Source organism: Pipra filicauda, unplaced genomic scaffold (genome assembly GCF_003945595.2).
Source record: "Pipra filicauda isolate LSUMZ 115617 unplaced genomic scaffold, ASM394559v2 scaffold151_size3305965_pilon, whole genome shotgun sequence".
In the NCBI taxonomy this organism is placed as follows: domain Eukaryota; kingdom Metazoa; phylum Chordata; class Aves; order Passeriformes; family Pipridae; genus Pipra; species Pipra filicauda.
The window spans coordinates 908,970-927,782 of record NW_024104007.1 but is presented as its reverse complement, the minus strand read 5'-3'; the positions used below and the strand labels follow the sequence as shown (position 1 = coordinate 927,782).

The 18,813-nt window shown below is 38.3% G+C and overlaps 1 protein-coding gene across 1 annotated transcript in view; it reads left to right on the top strand.

Annotated features, from left to right (window-relative positions):
- The window catches only part of JAG2 (jagged canonical Notch ligand 2), a 70,587-nt gene extending 52,600 nt beyond the window's left edge, over positions 1-17,987 (top strand). The window contains exons 13-26 of the mRNA XM_027716694.2: positions 745-895; positions 1,186-1,350; positions 1,939-2,052; positions 3,049-3,162; positions 3,548-3,661; positions 4,605-4,721; positions 5,389-5,416; positions 6,410-6,495; positions 8,759-8,872; positions 9,068-9,183; positions 10,833-11,078; positions 11,520-11,651; positions 12,658-12,814; positions 15,665-17,987. Of these exons, the coding sequence (XP_027572495.1) occupies positions 745-895; positions 1,186-1,350; positions 1,939-2,052; positions 3,049-3,162; positions 3,548-3,661; positions 4,605-4,721; positions 5,389-5,416; positions 6,410-6,495; positions 8,759-8,872; positions 9,068-9,183; positions 10,833-11,078; positions 11,520-11,651; positions 12,658-12,814; positions 15,665-16,137 (2,127 nt within the window). The 3' untranslated portion in view covers positions 16,138-17,987. The remainder of the gene's footprint in view (positions 1-744; positions 896-1,185; positions 1,351-1,938; positions 2,053-3,048; positions 3,163-3,547; positions 3,662-4,604; positions 4,722-5,388; positions 5,417-6,409; positions 6,496-8,758; positions 8,873-9,067; positions 9,184-10,832; positions 11,079-11,519; positions 11,652-12,657; positions 12,815-15,664) is intronic.
- Positions 17,988-18,813: the final 826 nt, after the last annotated feature.

Sequence of the window (18,813 nt, the reverse complement as noted above, 5' to 3'; positions counted from 1 at the left end):
AGAAAGCAGCAGAATTGTTTTACCACAGCAATGTCTATGTTAAAGGTTATATTGTGAAAGCTGGGTTTAAATTTTGGTCTCTGAATCAGATGGTAAGAGTTCAAAATGTACCTCATGTATCTGTGTGTAAATTGGCACGGTGACAGTAAGAATAAGGCCCTGAGCAGCTGGGTCTAACCAGACCTACTTTGAGCTGGAGGTGGGGAGTAGCTGACCTCTAGAGGTCCGTTCCAAGCTGTGTGGTTTTGTTATAAATTCTCTGTGTTAATTGAGATGGGAAGAGAAGTTGCTCTAGAGGACGGGATTTTGTTCAGGTTCTGTGTATTTTAAATCTCTTGCACACACAAAGCCGACAAGTGCGCTGGTATTTAACTTGCATTATAGCACTTAGTCCATGAATGTGAAGGACAGAGAAGTGACTTAAAGTGATCCACAACAGTCACAATGAGATGCCTCTGAATGGCTTAAGTAACTCTTTGATAAGTTGTTGCAAATTTGCTGATTCAGCTTCCTGCAAAGGAGTATCTTCTTAGCAGTGGCACAAATGCTTTGCGTTAGGATGGACTAAAGTAAGCTGAAGTTTCTGTGTCTTGCAGGATGGAATGCAATATGTATGATTCATAAACCTTCTTAAACCTTGAGGTTCCTTGTGCATTAGCTTCATCTGTGTCTTTGGCAAAGCAGATAATGCTGCCTGCTCCTGGGAAATGAAGCAGCTGCTGCTAACTGTGGTCTCTCTCACAGATGGATATTGATTTCTGTGAACCTAACCCTTGCCAGAATGGGGCTAAATGTTATGATCTGGGAGGAGATTATTACTGTGCCTGCCCTGATGACTATGATGGAAAAAATTGCTCTCATCTCAAGGACCACTGCAAGAACAATTCTTGTAAAGGTACCTGCTGTTGTCCAGAAATCTGTCGTGATATAGTGGTGGTACATTGTAAAAAAAGTAGTATTGTTGTGAATAGAATAATGCAGAAATGTTATTGTACTCACTTAGACTTTGTAAAATAGTGAGGCAGTGAGAAGAAATGCTCCTTATAGACCATCTACCTATAGAGGTAGATGGTAACTTACAGGTGACATAATATTGTGATTTAGTTTTAATTTTTGTATAATGTTTATAAAATTAAAAACTGATGATGCAGATCATTACTCTGATGATACACTTCTCATTCTTAGTAATAGACAGCTGTACAATAGAAGTCTTCACTAATGCTACCCAAGAAGGAATCCGTTTCATTTCATCTAATGTTTGTGGGCCTCATGGACGGTGTATTAGTCAGCCAGGAGGGAACTTTACCTGTGCATGTGACAGAGGTTTTACTGGAACATACTGTCATGAAAGTAAGTAGGAGTTGTTCGTAAATTATTTTTCTCTAAAAACTTTAGTTTTTGTTATGAAGCTTTACAACATAGAACAGAACATTTGGATTTTAATAAAATTGCACAGAGCATTGTTTTGCATGTACTGCCTGAAATTCAGTTTCTTCCGGTAGCAGTTGTCTTTGCAGTGGTTCACACTTCCTCTGTGAAAGAAAACTGGCTTTAGTCCAACTTCAATGTGAATGTGTTAGTGCCCACTACCTTTATGTACAGTCATAGAAGCCATGGGTTTCTCCAGCATGAGAGTGATAAAGAAGGGACTGACAAATCGACAGCACAGCTTAGTAGCACATGTATTCTGGTCTAGGTGTTTTTTAAACACCTGGATATTTTTGCCAGGTAAACTTAATGCTCTGGTTTGACTTGCTGTATGAGGGACAATACAGCTGGGAACCTTACCAGGCTTGAGAAGAGGTGATGGAGCCTTTCTTTTGCATGTATGAATGAAGTAATAACTTTGTGCTGCTTTTCCTAGAGGCACAAGTCTACATCACTCCTCTAAGTAGGGGAGAAGAGCCTTGTGCGATAATTGTTGACTTTTTGTTGTAGATATCAATGATTGTCTTGGGAAACCTTGCAAGAATGGTGGGACATGCATCGATGAAGTTGATTCATTTAGATGTTTCTGTTCAAGTGGCTGGGAAGGAGAATTGTGTGACACAAGTGAGTACTGCTAAGTGTTGCAGGGTCAAATATTACAGCTTTGTTGTAACAGTTAGAGGTGGTATGTAGTTAATAATGGGGTAGTTTCTCTGTTCTGTAATTACAGGCTTGTTTGCAGAAGTGTTTTCAGGAAGATATTCTGGGTAGCTGCTCTAGAAGTCTGTTCCTTTAATAGAATCTGATTCTTTGGTATAGGAGGAGAGAACTTTCTCCTGGGAATAGGCAAAAATGTTGTCCAAGAAGTGTACTAGGCTAGTTCATGGTTAAGTCACCTCAGAGGAAACTCTGGTTGTTTCTTTTTCTGCTCTGAATGAAGCCCCTTCTAAAACATGATGGCAAGGACTTGCTGAGACTTATTACAGGACATGCATGAATTCAGATGTGAAATAGAGACTGAGAAGCTTTTGGCAGCCATTGCTGTCGAAAGAGCCTTTTGTGTGGTCTAAATGAAGTTTGTTCTGGAATAATTATGTTCCACCTATTAAAACGTTTGTCTCAAGTGAAAAGAATTTTCTCTAAAATTTATGTTTGTGTATATATGTTCAATGTGTGTATACTTACATATACATGTGTATATATGGTTAAGCCACCTAATGGCTTTAACTCTGTTTTGAAACATAAAGCAGAAGAAGGGGGCCTTAACTGCCTCATGTGGATGTCCTGTGTTGGGGCTCCTTTTCAGGACACTGTGGTCCCTACTAGAAAGCTTTTTCTGAAGTTCAGAATACAGCTGTTTGTAAAAATTAAGTTACTTTGGTGCTCTACTTAGAAACCATACTGAATGGTCCTTCTAAGCTGTCAGAAAATCTTTCATAATTCATATTGTTCTGTATTATATCAGTTTTTTCCTTGCTTATATAAAGATAACCTTGTAATAATTAGGACTGCCATCTTCCTAAATAGTACAAAATTTATTTTCTTTATAGAGAAGCATTTTGTATTTTCTCATGGCCTTGGCTGGGCCAGATCATCTAAGTTGAATAACTGTTTTTCTAGATTTCAATGACTGTTCTCCTAACCCATGTCACAACGGTGGCCGATGCATTGATTTGGTAAATGACTTCTATTGTGAGTGTAAGAATGACTGGAAAGGCAAAACTTGTCATTCACGTAAGTGTTCTTTGCTTTGATCTTTAGATTACCCAAAGATTTGTTTTCTTTCTTCTCAAGGGACTAGAGTTCCTGAAATTTAAAATAAAACAATTGCAGTGAAAAAATAGGCACGTTTTCATTACCTCTTCCATTTTCCCAGTCACAAAATGGAACACTTAAAAAACTTATTCCTTCATGTAGTGAAACAGTTTTGTAAGAGATGTCCTTAGATTCCATTCTTTGGGTTGCTTACTGTAATACAACAAGTGGAACTACGTGTTTCTGGTGCTGTTGCATTTAAATATTTAAGTCTCTTTTAAAGTGCTTTGGTGATTAAGAAGTGCATCTTCTTTAAACTCGGCAAGAGGAATGGAAACTAAAGTTGCTTTGTTGTGATGTATAGGTGAATACCAGTGTGATGCAAACACTTGCAGCAATGGTGGAACGTGCTATGATGATGGAGATACATTCCGCTGCTCATGCCCTCCAGAATGGATAGGAAGCACTTGCAACACTGGTAAGCTTTCTGAATTATCTACAGGTGAACCCAGAAGAAGTAGAGAAGTGTTTAAATAATAAAAAAAATTGTTTAGTAAATAGGCAAACTCTTCTGGCTAGTTCAGAGCTGTTCCAGTTGGGTGGTGACTGAAGTTTAAAGTAACTTTTTCTGCTCACCTGACATGATACTGATTTTTAGGAAGCTGTTTTCCTCTGACTGCATTTCTGGTCTCTTCAATAGCTTCTCCTAAACAGTTTTAGAACACTTGGGCTTGTCTTAATTTGTCTATTAGTCTTCAGAGGCCCTGTGTAAGGGTTTTCTTGGGAACTTAGTTCCCCACTTGGCTTGTGGAGTCATAATGTGAATAAGTTTGTGATCGAGAGGTGTCTGAGCAGGCATACTCAGGGAGAATGGAATGAAGTGCTTCTTCCTGGGGGTTTTGCAGGGTTACTGCCTGCTGTAGGGAACTACTCTTGTTTTTTTGGAAATTCAGTGTAGTATCTGTGGTGCATCTTTCTGAAAATGAAACTTCCATTAGGACCAGAAAGCTGAATGAAGGTCATTCAGTACAGTTTTTCTACTTTTTAGATACATTTGCAGCTTTTTATCAAAACCTGAACTTTAAATACTAGTACTTTGTCATGAAGAACACCTCATGATCTGGGTAACTTGCTGCCAAAGTAATAATTTAACAGTATATGAAGAATGCTTACACAGATGGGGAAGAAAATAAGTAATTCTTCTTAAATAAAATTTCATGGTTCAATTAAACAATTGAATTGGGAGGATGGTGAAGGTAGGTGAGAGATTATCATGCAGTGTGACTATTTTTGGAGCCTTTTGATCTTGTGAGTCTTGAACTGTTGATTTAAATATTGTTTAGGATTGTAATATTGGCATACCCAGATGATACATACTCTTTGCTTCCTGTGCTAAATACAGACCTTTTCTGTTTTCAAAGCTAAAAACAGCAGCTGTATTCTAAACCCTTGCATGAATGGTGGAACATGTGTTGGCAGTGGAGATTCCTTTTCGTGCATCTGCAAAGAAGGATGGGAAGGACGTACATGCACACAGAGTAAGGCTTTTCTCCTTTCTTCCCCTGCATTCCCCTGGGATATTGGGAGTGTCTGGTAGAGAGCTGTTAACTGAAACAAAGCAGGTTTATAGGGTTCGTGTGCCAAAATATCTGAATCATTCAGAGTGGGAGGTAGGTAAAGAAGACGATGCTCGAGTAATGAATGAAGAGTTTGTCATGCTTCTTTTGGTATCTGGTCTCTGCCAAAATAAGACTCTCAGCCTTCTGTAAAAATATAGCTTTTGGAAACATGTGCAGAGCAGAAAAATCCTCACAGAACTACTAATTTTAATAATGAAAACTATACAGAAAGGCGAGCAGTAGCGTATAAGCCACTTTCTCTGAGGATAGCAGTAACTACTTTCACATACCAATACAATGAATTGCTTAGGTGGAGTAAAGCCTGCAACTTTGGTTTGTTTATTTTTTTCCCCCAAGGCATAACACTGGGGGAGGGAAAATCTAAATTTCAGCTCTGTTTTTACTTAAAGCCTACTGGTGATATGATAATTGAACTTTCTTTACAAGTGTGGAAGAAAACATTCAATTCTGTATTATTTTTCTTTACTTTCCTTGTCAGATATGTTGTTTTCTAAACTGTAGTATTATGTATTAGAAAATAAATTGTGCCACTAGTTACACTAGTCTGTATTGTTCTTTTTTATAGACACCAATGACTGCAACCCTCATCCGTGGTAAGTGTGTGAACTCCAGTTCTGTACCTATTGTGAAAACAGAAGTGAGCACAGTAATATAGATTTCCATTTCAGATTAGAACTAATTCTACTCTACAATAATTGAAACCAGTCTCTCTAAAATATCTTAAAGCCATTTTTTTTACCATGCCATATCTATTCCTTGACAGCAACAAAGACCACAAAACAATCCTGAGTCGATTCTGTATGAACAGATAAAAGTATTTTAGTGTACTCTTCGTGCTAGAGCTGAATAGTAAATTACAGTGATATGAAGTGAATCAGACTTGATAACATTTGAAGCCTTTGCAACTGAGCAGAATAAAAAAGAAAAATTGAAACCTGTTCATTTGCAATAAATAAATTTAAATGTCCTGTTAAATGAATTACTATGTCTAAATGTGTTTTAAAAACAAAATTAAATTTTTGGAAGATACAATGGGAATATTTTGAATATAGAAGTTGATATTTATGGTTGAAGGTGAAAAACAGTGTGTGGATGAAGCAAACCATCTGCCTTATCTTTCTCTGTTTCATATATTAAAAAAGAAACAAACTTGCAAAAGTTTGGGCTTTCTTTATGTTCACTTGTAATTGTTGTTCCATCTCCTTGAGTTCTGTGGATATACTTCCTCATGCATTTGTAGGATGTTGCTGTTTTAACAGGTGACCTACTAAGCAATATTGTTTGTCTAGCACTATACTTTCTCTGTTGATAGCAATAAATTGTCCCCTTAAACAGCAGCAGATGCTTTAATTAACAGAGTTTTTTAACTGGAGACCAATGAAATAATGCAGATGGCTTTTTTAAGTAGACTTGTATTATGAATTAATAGGGACCTTTTAATTCTGCATTGTTGAATAGTGAGGGGAAAAAAAGAGAATAGAGACAATGGAAATTTGCATTTGAACATGCTGCCTAAGACTCATCTGTAGACTAGTGAGTCTACCCTGAGAATGCTTGGTGTAATGACAGGTTTATTATTTTTACAGTTACAATGGAGGCATCTGTGTTGATGGGGTGAATTGGTTTCGATGTGAATGTGCACCTGGGTTTGCTGGTCCTGACTGCAGAATTAGTAAGTACCTGTGTGGGTAAAGGCCTGAATGGTTGAACCATTCCAGTGCACAAACTCCTGGTGACCATTTTTGTGTTAGGTTAGCTGACTTCCAAATAATGAAGCAGAAGCCACCTGTTGAGCCAGGTACTGATACCTTGTGAATATTGCCAAGTTATATGCCTTTATTAATTTCATGAAATGGATCTGAAATGACTTGGCCTAAATTACATTGAAAAATTTGGTTTCTGGGTTTCACTGGACAATTCTGAAAGTTCTGGGGTGCTGGTTTCCTGGAAGCTTAAGTTTTAAATATTTTTCTTGACAAACAACTTGTTGGTAAAGATGATGTGTATCGACAGGTATTCCACTTAATATAAGAAACCAAAATCCCCTGAGACTTCACAAACGAAAACAAAAACATCAGGAGTGCAGTGCTGGCACGTGAATAACAAAAGTATGATAAAGGTCTTCAAAGCTAGAAAACAAACCTGTTGCACTGCAATTATTCTAAGGATAGAGGCTGAAAAGAAGGGAGAGCAACAGACCCTAAAACTGTGTTGAAGTGTTGTGGAAGAATCTGGTGGTGGGGTTTTTTTGTTTGGTTGGGTTTGGGCATTGTTCTGGGGGGGTTTTTTGATGGAATTTTACCATTTTGACTTGCATGGATAGATACCTTATTTTTACCTTATTTCTACTTTGGAAGATCAGACTTGGAGTCTTCTGTAGCCTTGAGGCTTTTGGGCTTGGTCCTTCCACTCCATCAGTATGGTGAATGTGCCTTTCAAGTTAAGACTTCATCCTCATTCTGGCTCATAGAAAATAAACCACCACCTCTAGCTGGAGGGCAGCTGCAGCACTTGTAGAAGCATCCGCTTAGTGATCTCTGGATACAGAACCAGGGATAGCAGATCATCCTGTATCTGGGTCCAGACACCCAGAAAGGGGTATCAAATTCTGCTTGGGTGCTTCTTCCCCTTAAGGGTAGGACGTCACAAATACAAATACTGTGCTTTAATGGAACTGCAGACATCTTTTACTTGTTTAGACTGGTATAGACAGAAGGAGTAGCTCTGACAAAAATGCCTCTTATGGATGATACAGAAACAGAGTTAAGTCACTTTTTTCAGCATACAGAGACTGGAGAATCTTAAACCTACAGAGCTTGAAGAGAGAAAGAAAGAGTAGTTAAACCCCACTGACGTTTAGATACTTGTGTGTTTGCGTAAAACTTCATCTTAGTGCACTTTTGAAGGAAGCTACAATAGAACCAAAAGTCCTTCCGTATCCATTTGGTTATTTTCTATTGCCTACATGTGTAGCAGTCTCACTACTGCCATTTATTGTGTTCGCTTTCAAAGTTCAGTCCTTTAAGGACAGAAAATGAGCTGATACTGTGTGTTGGACAAGAACTGGTATTTAAACAGGTTTTTTGAGGGGTTGGGATTGAATATGAATGCCATTTGTATTCAGTGGATGGAAACCTTTCAAAAGATGCTTTGGAAGAGAAAGATTGAAGTTGAAAATGAAGAAGTTGGTGCCTGTAGCTTCTGAATTTGGACTCTGTTGCCTTTTGTAGACTGTTGCATAAATTAGTATTGGTCAATTCCCGAGGATAACACATGACACCTTGCCATGCATCTGAATGCACTATACTTCCCTGCCTTTTTCCATAGATTTCTACAGCTAAGCCTCTGAATCTTGGAAGATGGGGTTTTTTTTAAGAGGCTTTCGTGCTAAGTATGTATGCACTAAATTAATCTGCTCACTTATTTCAAGGTTATTGATGTTCATCAAATGTGTTACAAACCAAACTGTTATTCTTCTGCCTCATGGTGACTTGTATTGCACTAAGTCACTTTTTTGAGCATTGTTGAGCAAATTAATTGTTCAGCTCTTGCACTGTGGTAACTTCATGAAAGCATGTGCTTTTCTAGGAAACCTAAATGTCTGAGTTTAGCACTAGAACAGGATGTGGGACTTGTTCTATAGCTGAATGTGGAGAAGGCATTAGCACCTTCAGCTCTCCAACACCTCTGCTCTGTGAGATGAGTCAGCATATGACTGCTGTTTTAATTACCAGAACTTCAATTAGGGTGCAGTTATGAGAAATCTGTTACAGGTTACTGCTGAAATGATAGAACTGTTTAATTAGGAGATGAATTCTGAGGAGAAACCGTCCTTTGCGTTTAGAAAAGGAGGTATTGTCAAATTACATCTCAGTAAATTATTAATTACAATGTTCTGTGTCTTCGTCACTGAGTTTTACCTATTTTCTCTCTAGATATTGATGAATGCCAGTCTTCCCCTTGTGGATACGGTGCCACCTGTATAGATGAGATAAATGGATACCGATGCACTTGTCCCCCTGGAAGAATTGGTCCAAGATGCCAAGAAGGTATTCCTATATCTGCTATCAACCTCTACCCAAAAATCAGTAGGGCACACACAGTGTAGCCAGTATAGAGTTTATATACAGTAGTCTGATGTGTAAGGAACAGTAGCTAGTATTTTTTTATTTAAATTTGTATAGTTTTAAGTTTGAAGAGATGAAGTGTCTGAGTGTGGTTTTGTTGATTTTTTTTTTCTTTAGTGATTGGAATTGGAAAGCCTTGCTGGCTTAAAGGAATGACTTTTCCCCATGGGAGCCGGTGGGAACAAGAGTGCAACAGCTGCCACTGTTTGGATGGCCGTATTGACTGCACCAAGGTAGGCATTTTGAGCTTTTTTTTTAAATTCTTCTGGCTGAAATTTGCTGTTTGTCATGCACAAGTTTGTATTTGTCTCTCCTAAATTTCCTTTGTTTAAAAAAAAAAAAAGTAACTTCCTGTAAAAGTACTTATGGATTGTCTTTATAATCCTAAGTACTGTCCTGCTCTCTACCTGCTAGAATAGGCTCTCTAGAGCTCTTGTTACAGAAAATGAAATATTAACTGGAATAATGATCCTTGAAAGGATAAATAAATTACTCTGCTAAAACTTTCCAAACACAATTTTAGAGCTCTTAATTTTGTGTAACATTAGTTCCAAGGTGAAGGACATGTTGGAAGAAGTTTTTTCAGTGGGTATTAATTGCCTTTTTGTTTTGTCCTCGAGTGGCTTTATGAATTGAAAGATTTCAACCTTTATTTATTATGGACTATATCCTGGTGGTTGTGACTTAGAAAAAGTACAACTAACCTAAATGCAGATTGGACATGTGTGTTAGTATATGTGCTCCAGGCCTTTCTGCCCTCCTGAGATAGCATTTCTCAGTGGATTTGTGGTACCTGTGCAACTTCATATCACAGCTGGAGAGAGAAAAGGAAGGTTGGTGCTGCTTGACAAGTTGTAGGGCTAAGTGGGTGGCTCCAGCCGAGCACTAATAGCACTTAGAACATTGCCTAACATGGCAGTCTCCCATCTTTCGCTGGGAGCACCAGTTAAAAAACCTCCAGGTTTTATCTATCCAGCATATTTTTTTATTTTTAGCTAAGTGCACACTGTAGGCAAAGAAGTAGCTAAATCTTGCACTTAGTAATTTAGAAATGCTCTTTTAGACCCTTTATGGTGCTGTGATTGTGAGTTTGAGATGTCTTCAGAAGATAACAGTATGTGAAGGTAACTAGAATCTCAAATGGTGGGGTGCTGTAAATGCAAGTTATCAGTGTGTGGTATTTGGTTCTTTCCTGCATAACAGAACAAATTCACTTTCTTGCTGACAGTTGTGCTTTAAGAATCTGTAAGTTCCTACACTAATAGCTGTAGAGTATTATGTAGAATCTTAAAGGTTACATGGAATCACAGAATATCCTGAGTTGAAAGGGACCCACAAGGATCCTTGGAGTCCAACTCCTGGAAAGGAGCTTTGTTTGGAAACTCCCTGCACCTCAGTAATTTGTGGGTACCAGCATACTGTTTTCTTTTGGGAGTGTGGTTGAAGTGGCAGTGCTTATCACCAGTGTACATCAACTCTTAACATATTCAGCATTTTCTGTCAAGGGTCTCAGCACAAATACTGAAGAAATTAATCTTTGTGGAGATATTTCTCTTTCTATATTATAGAAACCTGGATGACTAGATTAAAATAAATACTTAAATTTCTGTATAGCTCAGTTATGTGGGACAAATCCATAAACTTCTAAAGAGATATGCCCAGTCAGTGGTTTCTCGGGTTATTTTTGCCCAGTTTTTTACTCTTCTGTCTGTACAAAATGTCCTCATTTTGTGGAAGAGCAGTTCCATCTGCTACTAGACTACAGCAGTATCAAAATACGGATATTTTGCAGTCAGCAGTAGATGATGACCCTCTTATGTGAATTCCTTATTTTGATTTGAGCAATTACCTGTAACAGTACTTTGTTCTTTTTAATTTCTAGGTGTGGTGTGGAAAAAAACCTTGTCTGTTACACAAATACTGGGATAGTTCAAGTAACCAGTGTCCCATGGGTCAAGAATGCCAGGAGAAGTACATGAAATGCTTTCAGCCACCATGCACAGACTGGGGAGAATGCAGTGCCTCTGAACCTCTGCCTATCAATATCAAGTGTCTGCCTAATTCTGGGTACTTGGACAATGACTGTGCTAGAATTACTTTAATTTTTAACGGAGACAAAGTCCCCCAGGTAAGAATAGAATTCATAATGAAGTATGGTAATATATGTAGAGATCTATTCTATGTCACAACATGGAAGATTAAGGTTTCTAGTATGACCTCTTGCTATTATAAACTTGCAAAATCCATTACTAGACTCCTCTGTTGCTGTGAATTGTGCTTTGTCTAAAGGGTGAGGCAAAATTAGGGTTTGTACAGAATATTTTATTTTCTTTCTTTTGTCTTGAACTATTTACATTTCAAGATGGGCTCAGGCTGTACTAGGATAGTCATGCAAGCTCAGTTTTTCACCCTTCATTCCAAAACCCTGTTCTTCACTTTTCTGCCCTTTCTTGCTACTGTGTTTGCTGCCTTCATTGGCTTTTAGTAACTGCAAGAACTCAAGGTGTTTATTTTTCCATGCCATTTTTCACTTGAGCTAAAAACATACCATCTCCCTTGCTTCTAACAGGGCACTACAACAGAAAATATCTGTTCTGAAATCCGGTATTTACCAGCTACTAGGACTGTTTCTAGGGACAGGACTCTGATAATATTATGTGATCTGTCTTACTCTACAGAGAATGCAGTGGAAGTTGCTATTGTAAGTATGAGACCGGTATTAATGTATATACAAAAATGTTTTCTGGGGAAAAACGTTTTTGCTGGGGAAGAGGTCATTTAAGCTTGTTCCACTTGAATGCAGGTGGTGAAATCTGTGGCTTAGTCTTGACTGCAAAGCAATTTTGTGATCTCACAATTTCCTGTAGTGGCAGATAGCTGAAATTGCAGGTCTCATTAATGACAGAAGGCTACTACAACCTTCTGATAAATTAGTCTTTAGAGTAATTCAGCCCAAATTAGAGAACAGGTGCCTACTTGTTCTGTCAGAAATCTTGGGCTATTGACCTTCTCAGTAAGGAGATATGGTTGCAGGTGGCTGGATTGGATCTTGTGAAGGGGTCTGCTGTGCATTTAGAGCATGGCTGCTTCAGAGTGTTCATTAAACACAAGGTACTAAGTGAGAAGTGGAAGAAGGTGCAAGATGAGTAGATGAAAGTAACTTGCCCTAATGAGCTCAAGACTTGTTTTAGAGGCACTTACAGCTCAATCACTTGATGCCAGTGTCTAGCTTTGATTTCAAGAAAGGGTTAATTTTCATAGTAAATGTTTATCCAGGCAGAAGCTGGACTGTCTGTCTCTTCTAGTACTGTAAAGAACATGCTGAGCCATGATGCAGGGAGCAAAGTATATGGTATAAATAGAGCAGACTGTTATTAGTCCACGCTTCTATCTAGATAATCCACATATTGAACTGCTCCAAACTATGACTAAGTTTAGCTCATCAGTTTAAGTAACATGGAAGTCACTGCCTTTCCTTTGAAGTATGCTAGATTAGCAAGTAGGCATGTTACCCACCAAGTCTGACACTGCATCTGCAGTTTGGGCAGAGCCAGCCATGCTATTGCTATGGTAAACTTCTAGAGTACTATTTGTAGCTACTGTCAGGCAAACTCAACCTAGTGAACTCAATTAAGGTCTAGCTGTAATACATTTCCATGGTTAGGTGATTGCAATAACTTGTTGTTTTTCCCCTTCACTCCCTTTAGTCCTTTGTCCCGCACCGAGATGAACAAGATAATAGCCTCATACAGAATGCTGCTAATACAATAGTGAATGCCATCACTAAGCGACAGAACAGCACTGTTATGTTGGCAGTAACTGAAGTCAAAGTAGAGACCATCGTTGTTGGGAATTCATCATCAGGTAAGTCTCCCAGTGCATACCTCCTATATGTGTGTGTGTTTTCTGTTCCCCTGCTGTCAATCTTCTCTTGTCATTCTTTACGTGTTGGAGAAAATGACAGGTCAGGTTGTGTCTTTAATTGGTATTACTAACTGAAGAGAAAGTGGCTTTAAAATCAAGATTTTTGTACTTGTATGCTAGTTTAACCTTAACCTCATCCCTAATGTGATATCCCCAGATACTCTTGCTGCGGTTTTGGATCTAACTTCCATTGCAGTTCCCCAGTCTAAGCATACCTTTCACAAGATCAGGAGTTGCTCTTGTGTGTGGTTGCAGTCCCTTTCAAATCTCCTACGTTAACCTTAGGCCAATGTCAGCCCTTGATGTTGCAGCACTGAGGCTGTGAGGAATTAAAAATATGGGGAGGGGGAAGACAGTGTGGTACCAATATCTTCTGAAGTGCTTATGTATTATTTACTTCAACAATCAAAGATGTATAGTTTTTTCCAATACTTTACCATGATAATGTAAAACTTTGCTCCCCTCTTCGTCATGTGTTTCTGACTAGTGCACAGCTGGCTTAAAATGTAATGTTCATTCCTCTTGCAGAGGATATAGTGAGATTGGAGACCTTTATCTCTGAATATTGGCTCTCCCAGAGCTGTGCCAAAATAAGCAGTTGAAGATTTTGCATGCCTGTGTTCCTGCCTGGGGGAGGCAGGAGATGGTCTTGTGCAAGACCGCTGGCAGGCTCAGGTTCAACTAAGCCCCAGAGTGAAAAATCTTACAATGGTAGGAGACTCTCCCAACTTTTTCCTAGACCTCCCGAACATAATCTTTTGGAAGATCTTCCACCCATAGTCCAAACAATTAGTAGATTGCCTGGTTCTACTTTCCTTGCATTTCCCTTCTAGGAAATGCCTTTCATCTGTTAAAGTCTTGGCAAATGTATTATTTCCTTAGCTCTCCTCAAGGAGTGTACCCTCTTTGTTCTTGTCTTGAACAGCAGTTTTGTAGATGATAAAGAATCGAGCTGAGATTCTGACGTACGTACTTCAACCTCTGTTTTCCTGATTGCATGTTAAATGCTAGGGAAAAAGGGATGTGGATTACTTCGCCTCCTACCTCCAATAAGATTTAAAGATTCTCCAAAATTAGTGGATGAACTCTGATTCTCTTGCAGAATGATTTCCAGACTCCACATTTTAGTATGGATGCTATATTGGCCCCTAGTTCTTTAAACAGAGTTGTTCTGAAGTAAACTGTAACCTGCACACTCATGTTGTTTGATTTGATTTGGTTTATTGTTACCCCTTAAATTGGGTAAGGTAGGTGGAAACCTATCACAAAATGTAGTGTCAAGCCTATGTGTGTGTTGAGAATCTCATTTCTATGGGATGCTCAAGTGTCTAGGTGAGATGATCATTTTGACACTTCATTGATTTTTCTCCATGCAATTTTGTATAAGAACCTGTTATTAAGTAAACTTGGATCCCTGGTACTGTGACAAAATAACAGATGTGATAACGGTAAGAATGCAAGCTTTGTATTCTAATATTGGAGAAGCTGTTATGAAGAACTCCTTTTTCCTTGAAGTATTTCCTCCATTCATGGATTAGTGTTAAACTGCTTACGAAAAATAAGGATAGAATAGCAGTTACTCCTTCAAGTACAATACTTCCCCAGACTGTTAAAATACAATTTTTAGATCCCTTGAGGCCAACCATGTTGGCAGTTTACTCACCCCCCTTTACCAAAAGGAAGTGTTTGAGGATGTGTCACATTCCACATAGGAATATACTCAGAAGACGCTTGAACGTTAGAGTGAATGACTGTGGTGTCGAAACACTGCTTGGATTTGTGCAGTCTTTTGCAGGTTATTCTGTAAGCAACTGTCTTGAAACTGCTGAGGGAATTTGTTTGGATCAGACATTAGAGTGATGAGTTGACAGCATTTACCTGCAGAGCTGTTGAATGATCCCATGCTTTCTACAAAAAACCAAAGCACCTCATGTCTCGTTGCCTCTTACCACATGTGGATTTTTGCTTATTAAGAAGAATAGAAAAAGTTGTTATCCTGTCCTAACTGTAAAGCCCTTGAGGAAGGGGGGGGAAGTCCAAACAGACATACATTTTCAGGAATGTTTTCCTATAGAAATAATCTAGGTTCTGTGGCTGGGAGAGCACCAGAGTGAGCTTTGGATTGGGAATGTGGAGAAAGCAATTGCCTCAACTCCTTTTGTTTGTTCATTGAGTAGTGAAGACTCTTGTCTCTAGTGACAATATTCTGATGTTTCATTCTGAAGGAAAAATGGAACATCCTAGAGAGTGCATGATCAATTTGATTACATGGCTCTAACCTGAGTGTTTCTGGAGATCGTTGATACATAAATGTCTGTAGATTTGATGTTAAAGGACAGATAGTAAATGCAGGACATATTTGTGATGCAAGTGTCAGTTACTTCTAGAGCAACTTACAGGCACTACTCTATAGCCTGCCTCCTGCTGGGACAGGCTCTTAGGAGTCATTACTGAGGTTTTCTGGGCCAACTTCCATGTAGGTGCTTGAGAAAGATGCTACTTATATAACCAGTTTGTCTTTTGGAGGGGAAAAAACATCTCAAATGGAGCGTTCCTCACTCATCATTAATCACGGGAAACTCTTAACTTTAAACTAGTAAAGAGCACTTCCAGATGGACTGGTGCATTTAGGCAGTTATGATTGTGCTGTAAAGACATCTTACTTTGTCCCAAAAATATCTTTCAATGAGTAACCTGTAGCTAAGTATGGATGCTTTTCTTGCAGATGTCCGGTGCTATGTATCTCGTTCTGTTAACTCAAGATTTTATTTCTTTTTGTTTGCCCTCTAGATTATTTGGTTCCAATTCTTTGTGCGGTATTTAGCATTGTGTGGCTGACTTGTATAATCATCTGCGTGTGGTGGACTCGGAAGAGAAGAAAAGAGAGAGAGAGAAGCCGTCCTCCCAGAGAAGAGGGTGCCAATAACCAGTGGGCGCCTTTAAATCCCATCAGAAATCCTATAGACAGATCTTATAGTAACAAAGACATTCGTTATGAATGCAAAAACTTCATATCTCCTCAAAAAAGAACTTGTGATGCAGTAGAGGAGTACGTAGAGTATGAGGAAGAGGAGGATGAAGAGGAGGAAAGAGATGAGGAAATGGACAAATTCCTCTCTCACAAACTCACAAAGCCTTTGCCGACAAAGGTATCTGACACATCGGAGAGCAGTCCAGTAAAGAAATCCCATCAAATAGGCAAAATGGACAACAGATCTGTAAAAAATGTGAATGCATCAAACTTTGAAGGCAGTAGAGTCTAACCTGTATTTGGGACGTAGGCAGACTGCGCCTGCGCTTACTGGGGAGGGGAAAAATTGACATCTCCACTTTGCATCAAGGACTAAAAGTATCTGGAGTCAAATGTTCATAGTTTCTTTATTTTGCGTAAAAAAAAATAAATAAAAATAATAAATAAAATTTATTTTGTTTCTTTAGCCTTGTATAAATTATTCAATGACTGTCAGATGAAAAAAAAATGAGTAATCTTTGATAGTTGCTATTTTTGTAAAGTTTACTTATAATACACTCGCTGTGTGGCAGAGGAGAGGTTGTATTTTCAATATGTGTAAAGTTTATTACAAAAGACTGTACACTGTTTACAGAATGTATTTCTTTTTATTACTTGCTCTAATTTAATGGTGGCTTTAAAACCTCCTGGTTGAGGAAATTGTGTGAACTTTAAACTGCTTTCTTGACTTTGAATCTCTATTAATGGCAGCTCACTGCACTTGTTACGTTAGTAGCTTCTGTAAGATTTTTTCCAAATTTGCCTTACACGCTTTGTAATAGGAACAAAAAAAATAATTATAGAGATCTTTCAACTGTGGTTTAAAAGTGGCCTTTTTATTTCTGTTTAATTACTTTAGAAATTGCAGTATTGAAGCATGTGACAAGTGCCTTGAGATTAAACTTTTTCTATAGCAACTGTCAAAGACTGCCATATCAATATAGTAAAATTGTGAGAACTCTAGGTTCCCCAACTGACACAGTTTATTTTCTAATAGTGAAAGTGCTTTTTTGTAAATATGTACATATTAAATGAATCACTCTGTATATTTGATTTAATAAGTTAAATATTTTGGTCTTTTTTTTTTTTACATGTCATTCCTTTTAATTTATGTTGCAGAAAAGGAGGTTCTATGGCAGTTTATAAGACTTTTTTTGGTATAATGTCCAGATTAGAAAATGATGTTAATACAATCAATGTTAGGAAATCTGTTGGTCATTTGTATTTACATAGGAACATAACCACTCTATGTGTAAATAGATCCAGAAATGTTTGTTTATCCCCATGTTCAGCCCATCTCAAGAACACTAACGGGTGCATCTACTGTACAGTACCAACATAGCGAGGCATTGTTTTTTTCTTTTGTGAATATGTTAATTACATGTGGTATTACTTTTTTTTTTTGCGTTTAAATACAGGCCTAATGAAGGGAACAATATTTTCCTCAATCTTGTTTCTGTTGTGCTTTATTCATCTTTCACTCTAAAGGAAAAAAGGCTGGCAAGCTCAGAGGATGGGAGTATCTCATCAGAAATGGTTATATGTTATGGAAGGCTTATGCTTTTTTTTTTTTTAAGGCTTTTATTATTGCTGTTAACTGGGCAAACTGTAAGTTGTTTTTTTTTTTTTTTTTAATTACTGAAGAAGCATAACACTACATACACCTAGTTACCCTGCCACTGAGAGGAACGGACATCTGAGAGTGTAAACTCTGGCCCATGAACAATGTAAACATGAATGTTTTGAAACCAGTTATTTTATACAGGAATGCAGGATTTGCTTTGCAGGATCATCTGTATTAGTACATTTTTTTGACATGTTCTTGGAAAAAAAAAAACTTTCAGAAAAGAAACTATTTATTAAAGCATTTTATAATGATGTTTGTTGTAACTTTTTTACTTGTGCTAAATATTCAAAACTTATTTTGATAACCTGGTTAGGAGTTAGTTTAGAAAAGGGTACTATCCTTCTCATGTTCCCCAGTATAATCCTGAGTATTTAAACCAAAAACACTTTTTTTCTGCTACTCTTGTAACTTTTTGTACTGTAATGCTGCTGTCTTCCATAATCTAATAAAATGATTCCCTCATTGTGTGTAAGATACTTCAGGTTGTGTTTGCTTTCTAAGTGCTTTGGAGTTCGGATGTGACAAGGCTAAACAGAGGAGGAGTGAAAGTCCTGACTTAATTCCCGGTACTTCCCGTAACCTGAGCGTTCAGCCTGCACCGAGCGCCAACACTTCCTGAGCCCGCTTGGCAGCCTTGTCCTCTGCCCACGCTGCTGACAGTCTGTGGAGGAGGTGGTGTCCCATGTGTGCTTTAGAGACAGGGACACCTCCAGTTCCTAAACTGAGGCTCTCCCTGTGCTGCCCCTCTGCAAAGCACAAGGGCTGTTTTAGCTGCCAGGAGTTGGACTTGGATGATCCTTGTGGGTCCCATCCAGCTCAGGATATTCTGTGGTTGTGTGTACAATCTACCTCTTTTGCAGTGGTTCTTCTCCTGGCTGCTGAGTGAAGGCTTGTCTGAGCAGCAGCGTTTTGATTCCTCGGGTGAGAAGAGCGTGCAGAGGCCTGAGGTGATATCCTTGCCAAATTGAGTTGGATTTTAAAATAATACCTTCCTCCTCTATTCCGCAGCTGTTTGTGTCATGCTCCAATTTCAGTTCACTAGGTCTATGCCTGTTTCTTACAGTGGCTTTGTATGGAATATTTTTTTGCAGTAAAAGGTGAATTCTTGTGTAAGGTAATATGGAATATAAAAGTTGGATTTTTCCTAATAGCTATCAACCTCCAAAGAAGAATTGTAGATCCTAGCAGAGCTTTTACTTGTCATCACACAGCTACTTTGTTACTGCTTTCCTTGAAGTATTTGCTTGTCTTTGTCATGATAAGCGAGAGTTTGTTTCTAAGTTAGTTCTCAAAATCAAGTTC